Source organism: Octopus sinensis, linkage group LG8 (assembly GCF_006345805.1).
Source record: "Octopus sinensis linkage group LG8, ASM634580v1, whole genome shotgun sequence".
Lineage (NCBI taxonomy): Eukaryota > Metazoa > Mollusca > Cephalopoda > Octopoda > Octopodidae > Octopus > Octopus sinensis.
The window spans coordinates 81,719,697-81,726,616 of record NC_043004.1 but is presented as its reverse complement, the minus strand read 5'-3'; the positions used below and the strand labels follow the sequence as shown (position 1 = coordinate 81,726,616).

Sequence of the window (6,920 nt, the reverse complement as noted above, 5' to 3'; positions counted from 1 at the left end):
TATCAAATGCATGGACGCCCGGGCAATATGTTCTGTGTATCAGATATGAGTCACGGGACGGGCAAAATGTTAAGCATTGTACGTTACGATCCTGCAATAGGGTAGCTTTTCTATGTAGTCTTTCGATCTGCTTGAAATAGCAGCCAAATCTGGGGCCTTCTTAAAGAAAATTAGTCAGAAATTATCTAGTTGCGTGCCAAAAGTAATTTCTTTAGATGTTTAACATATTTTAAGCATCGTAGATTACATTTCTGCGAAACTAAATGAGGAATGTGTGTCATGTATGATGTATGTGTCATGTATGATGTATGTATATATGTATGTATGTATGTATGTATGTATGTATGTATGTATGTATGTATGTATGTATGTATGTATGTATGTATGTATGTATGTATGTATGTATGATGATGTATGTATGTATGTATGTATGATGTATGTATGTATGTATGTATGTATGTATGTATGTATGTATGTATGTATGTATGTATGTATATATGTATGTATGATGATGTATGTATGTATGATGTATGTATGTATGTATGTATGATGTATGTATGTATGATGTATGTATGATGCATGTATGATGTATGTGTCATGTATGATGTATTTGTCATGTATGATGCATGCAGGCCAGGAAAATATGTCCTTCGTATCACATGTGATTCAGAGGAGAAGAAAAGGGTTAACAACATCCTTCCATCTCATTCGAGTTCGATACTCACATCTCATACCCCAACACCCCAGCTACAGTATTTGGGTGAGAAATCAAGTTTCTTCTCCTCCTGAAACATACCTTAGACATACCAGCTTCGGCATGGCTGTATGGTTAAGAACCTCGCTTTTCAACCACGTGGTTTCTACTTCAATTCCAATGTATGGCACCTTGGGCAACTGTCTTCTACAATAAACACGGGCCGACCAGTGCCTTGTGAGTGATTGTGGTTGGCGGAAACTGTGTGAGACCCCGTCGTCTGTGTGTGTGTGTGTATGCGTGCGCGTACGCGCGCTAGCGTGTGTGTGTCTTTACGTTTGTGTTTATCCATCACCATCGCTTGACAACCGGTATTGGTTTATTTAGTAGTTTGGCAAAAGAGACCGATAGAATATGAATCAAACATGAAAATTAATACCGGGGACCCCTTCAAGGCGGTGCCCCTGCATGACCGCTGTCTAAAAGCTGAAACAATTAAAGAAGTAAAACGAAAAGATACCCAGCTCAACTGAAGTTTCGTTGAATTATTATTTCCTCCATGTTAAGACACGTGACGTCCTCAGCAAAAGAGCATTCCTCCTGTCCTTGCCTTTACATGTGATGTTTATGATCCACCTCAGGCATTTCCTCATGTATGCATGAAGTTTCGTTTTCTTAATACCTGTTTACGATATATAAAGAATATCACAGTATGATCAGATGCTGTTATACACCACTGATCACAATACATTTCCAATTCTATTCTGATTGCGCCATTCTTTTCCACCTTGACCCAAATCGCTTAACTAAATTGTTTCCCCATCATCATGGAGGCCTTTTCCTATTTCTTGAAGACCGCTTAGCAACTGTTGTCTGTGAACCTTGCTACATGTCCGGCCATGTGGAACTTGTGCTTTCGGTAATCCGCGATCACATCATTCACTCAGTTCTATTCTCAGTTTATCACATTTCTGATTTTTTTTTTATCATTTTCGAAATGAGATGCAATAATCCCTCAACTATCAACCTCTCACGATAGGCGAAAATCTGCGAAGTAGAAACAATACTGTACTGTACATATTTTTTTTAATTTTTATAATTCATATTTATTTTATTATAAATGCAAAACAACACCCCACACTCGCCTCCCAATTTTCGTTTTCCATACAATATGTGCTCAAACTGTACTCTACGTTAACTCATCTACGGTACTCTACGTATTTTCTTTTAATACATTTTAATTAATGTGTTATACAGTGCAGTACTGTACTCTATTCTTATTCATTAATTTATTAATTTTTAGGCGTAAAAATCCTTATTCTATCACAGAAATAATTAAAATCTAAAAAAAATATAAATACCATTCGGCTGCAGAAACCCGCGATACACTGAGGAGTCCGCGATATAAATTTACATATATCAGCCAGAAAAATCCGCGATATACTGAGTGCGCGATAGGTGAACCGCGATATGGCGAGGGATTACTGTAAATGAACGCGAAAGGATATATCCTTAATATACCCGATCCATAAAGTAGGGTGCATCATAATTATTATTGGGCATAGTTTGCATTTCCTTTGGACCTTCACGTGTTTGTTTTCTTTCTCACTTCTTCTGCCAACCTGAGCTGGCAATCGACCAAGGGTGTTGCACTCATGATCGTTAGATCATCACTCCGATTCCTATATAAGCTAATGCGTTATGTTCTTGAGCAAAACAATCAGCTCCACGTTGCTCGTGTCCACTCTGCGATGAATGAGTAAACCTACAACGGACTGGTGACCCGTCCAGGGCTAATATAACCTTGGTCACTTATACGCCAAGGAAACCGAATAACCGGACCTGTGGGTCCAAGGGTTCGAAACTGTCAACATTCCTAAAGCCCAGGTCATCTTATTTAGCTGATGTGATCTTGGTCACTTATACGCCAAGGCTGATGTGATCTTGGTCACTTATACGCCAGGGCTGATGTGGTCTTGGTCACTTTTACGCCAAGGAAACCGAGTAACCGGACCTGTGGGTCCAAGGATTCGAAACTGTCAACATTCCTAAAGCCCAGGTCATCTTATTTAGCTGATGTGATCTTGGTCACTTATACGCCAGGGCTGATGTGATCTTGGTCACTTATACGCCAGGGTTGATGTGATCTTGGTCATTATACGCCATGGCTGATGTGGTCTTGGTCACTTTTACGCCAAGGAAACCGAGTAACCGGACCTGTGGGTCCAAGGGTTCGAAACTGTCAACATTCCTAAAGCCCAGGTCATCTTATTTAGCTGATGTGATCTTGGTCACTTATACACCAGGACTCATATGGTTTTGAACACATATACGCCAAGGAAACTGAGTAACCGGACCTACGAGTCCAAGGTTTCGAAACTGCCAACCTTCCGAATGCCCAGGTATTCTTATTTAGTTTGCTTCTAGCTGCTTCTGCTCTACGATGATGATGGCGGATTCAGGCTGTGCCATTTGGCTTGCATGAAGCTTTGACTGACAAACAATTCCAGCTTTCCGGGTGTTAATATTTAAAACGAACTTTGAGGCCACACCACCAAAAGCATCCACTCGGCTCTACAAAGTCTCTGCACTATCAGTAACAAAGACACAACAGTGAGAAAACATTTCTTTTACTAAGATATAGGATAACTAACTGTCAGTTTTAAATTTTGACCTTTTAAACAGATTAGCATCAAGTCTTGTCTTCATATACCTTCGGTGAGATTTCAGAATGCCTCCTCATACGTTGCTACAGAATTGTGTAAGGATAATGACGGTGATAAAATACGGCTATGTACGATTCTTGCTGTAAAATCAAACAGTACAGAGCTGGAGTTTAACTGCATAATACAAGCTAATGCTCGGGTGTAACACCTCGATCTTACCAAGTGAAATGTTTCGGTCATCGAAGCCTTTCTGAGGTCTATCACAGACCCGACATGTTTACAGTATGTAAGCTCTCCAACAAGACTCCTATGCCAGCTCTCCAACAAGAATCCTATGTCAGCTCTCCAGCATGATTCTTATGTCAGCTCTCCAACAGGATTCCTATGTCAGCTCTCCAGCAAGATTCCTATGTCAGCTCTCCAACAGGATTCCTATGTCAGCTCTCCAACAAGATTCCTATGTCAGCTCTCCAGCATGATTCTTATGTCAGCTCTCCAACAGGATTCCTATGTCAGCTCTCCAGCAAGATTCCTATGTCAGCTCTCCAACAGGATTCCTATGTCAGCTCTCCAACAAGATTCCTATGTCAGCTCTCCAACAGGATTCCTATGTCAGCTCTCCAGCATGATTCTTATGTCAGCTCTCCAACAGGATTCCTATGTCAGCTCTCCAACAAGATTCCTATGTCAGCTCTCCAACAGGATTCCTATGTCAGCTCTCCAGCATGATTCGTATGTCAGCTCTCCAACAGGATTCCTATGTCAGCTCTCCAACAAGATTCCTATGTCAGCTCTCCAACAGGATTCCTATGACAGCTCTCCAGCATGATTCGTATGTCAGCTCTCCAACAGGATTCCTATGTCAGCTCTCCAACAAGATTCCTATGTCAGCTCTCCAACAGGATTCCTATGTCAGCTCTCCAACAGGATTGCAAAGTCAGCTCTCTAACAAGATTCTTATATCAGCTCTCCAACAAGATTCCTATAACAGCCCTCCAACAAGATTCTTATATCAGCTCCCCAACAAGATTCCTATGTCAGCTCTCCAACAAGATTCCTGTATCAGCACTTCAACAGGATACTTATGTCAGCTCTCCAACAGGATTGCAAAGTCAGCTCTCCTACAGAATCCTATGTCAGCTCTCAAACAGGATCCTATATCAGCTCTCCAACAAGATTCCTATATCAGCTCTCCATCAAGATTACTATGTCAGCTCTCCAACAGGATTGCAAAGTCAGCTCTCCAACAAGAATCCTATATCAGCTCTTCAACAGGATTCCTATATCAGCTCTCCATCAAGATTCCTATGTCAGCTCTCCAACTGGATTGCGAAGTCAGCTCTCCAACAATAATCCTATATCAGCTCTTCAACAGGATTCCTATATCAGCTCTCCAACAAGATTCCTATGTCAGCTCTCCAACAGGATTCCTATGTCAGCTCTCCAACAGGATTCCTATGTCTGCTCTCCAACAGGATCCTCTGTCAGCTCTCCAACAGGATTCCTATGTCAGCTCTCCAACAAGATTCGTATGTCAGCTCTCCAACAGGATTCCTATATCAGCTCTCCAACAAGATTCCTATGTCAGCTCTCCAGCAAGATTCCTATACCAGCTCTCCAACAGGATTGCAAAGTCAACTCTCCAACAGGATCCTATGTCAGCTCTCCAACAAGATTCCTATGTCAGCTCTCCAGCAAGATTCCTATGTCAGCTCACCAACAGGATTCCTATGTCAGCTCTCCAACAGGATTCCTATATCAGCTCTCCAACAGGATTCCTATATCAGCTCTCCAACAGGATTCCTATATCAGCTCTCCAACTGGATTCTTATATCAGCTCTCCAACAAGATTCCTATGTCAGCTCTCCAACAGGATTCCTATATCAGCTCTCCAACAGGATTCCTATATCAGCTCTCCAACAAGGTTCCTATGTCAGCTCTCCAACAAGATTCCTATGTCAGCTCTCCAACAAGATTCCTATGTCAGCTCTCCAACTGGATTCCTATATCAGCTCTCCAACAGGATTCCTATGTCAGCTCTCCCACAGGATCCTATGTCAGTTCTCCACCAGGATTTCTATGTGAGCTCTCCAACAAGATTCCTATATCAGCTCTTCAACAGGATTGCAAAGTCAGCTATCCAATAAGATTCCTATGTCAGCGCTCCAACAGGATTCCTATGTCAGCTCTCCACCAGGATTCCTATGTCAGCTCTCCAACAGGATTCCTATATCAGCTCTCCAACAAGATTCCTATGTCAGCTCTCCAACAAGATTCCTATGTCAGCTCTCCAACAGGATTCCTATGTCAGCTCTTCAACAGGATTCCTATGTCAGCTCTCCAACAAGGTTCCTATGTCAGCTCTCCAACAAGATTCCTATGTTAGCTCTCCAACAGGATTCCTATATCAGCTCTCCAACAAGATTCCTATGTCGGCTCTCCAACAAGATTCCTATGTCAGCTCTCAAACAGGATTCCTATATCAGCTCTCCGAAAGGATTCCTATATCAGCTCTCCAACAAGATTCCTATGTCAGCTCCTCAACAAGATTCTTATATCAGCTCTCCACCAGGATTCCTATATCAGCTCTCCAGCAAGATTCCTATGCCAGCTCTCCAACAAGATTCCTATGTCAGCTCCCCAACAAGATTCCTATGTCAGCTCTCCAACAGGATTCCTATATCAGCTCTCCAGCAAGATTCCTATGTCAGCTCTCCAACAGGATTCCTATATCAGCTCTCCAACAAGGTTCCTATGTCAGCTCTCCAACAGGATTCCTATATCAGCTCTCCGAAAGGATTCCTATACCAGCTCTCCAACAAGATTCCTGTGTCCGCTCCCCAACAAGATTCCTATATCAGCTCTCCAACAGGATTCCTATATCAGCTCTCCAGCAAGATTCCTATGTCAGCTCTCCAACAGGATTCCTATATCAGCTCTCCAACAGGATTGCAAAGTAAGCTCTCCAACGGGATCCAATGTCAGCTTTCCACCAGGATTCCTGTGTGAGCTCTCCAACAAGATTCCTATATCAGCTCTTCAGCAGGATTGCAAAGTCAGCTATCCAATAAGATTCCTATGTCAGCTCTCCACCAGAATTCCTATGTCAGCTCTCCAACAGGATTTCTATGTCAGCTTTCCAACAAGATTCCTATGTCAGCTCTCCAACTGGATCCATATGTCAGTGGATCTCAAATGTGTTTCCAACGATGAAAATCTACTCAAACGGTTTGATTAACTGAGATCAGTCGACATCTATTTAGTTTTGTCAAGATGCTCTGTGACATGACCTCCCAGGAAAGAGATGACTCATGTTGTGCGATCTACCGGTGAATTATTGCAGTGGCTGAAGAATCAATATGTTTTCTGCTGTCCATAGCTACTGTACATGATATCTTGTTCAGACCGCTGTATTATGTCCTAAGTTACAGCAAAAACTGTTAACAATTATATCTCACATCCATAGGAGTACTGTTAAATGTTGTCGATATCTTCGTAAATAAATAATCATGTGTGTATATGTCTGTAAGCATATATATATACACACACATATACATATA

The 6,920-nt window shown here is 41.9% G+C and overlaps 1 protein-coding gene across 1 annotated transcript; it reads left to right on the top strand.

Moving 5' to 3' along the window:
- The first annotated feature begins 4,085 nt into the window (after window positions 1–4,085).
- LOC118764394 lies at window positions 4,086–6,598 on the top strand. Its single transcript, XM_036505166.1, has 4 exons — window positions 4,086–4,594; window positions 4,636–5,708; window positions 5,959–6,316; window positions 6,457–6,598. Exons 1-4 carry the CDS (start codon window positions 4,086–4,088, stop codon window positions 6,596–6,598), a joined length of 2,082 nt encoding a protein of 693 aa, XP_036361059.1.
- Window positions 6,599–6,920: the final 322 nt, after the last annotated feature.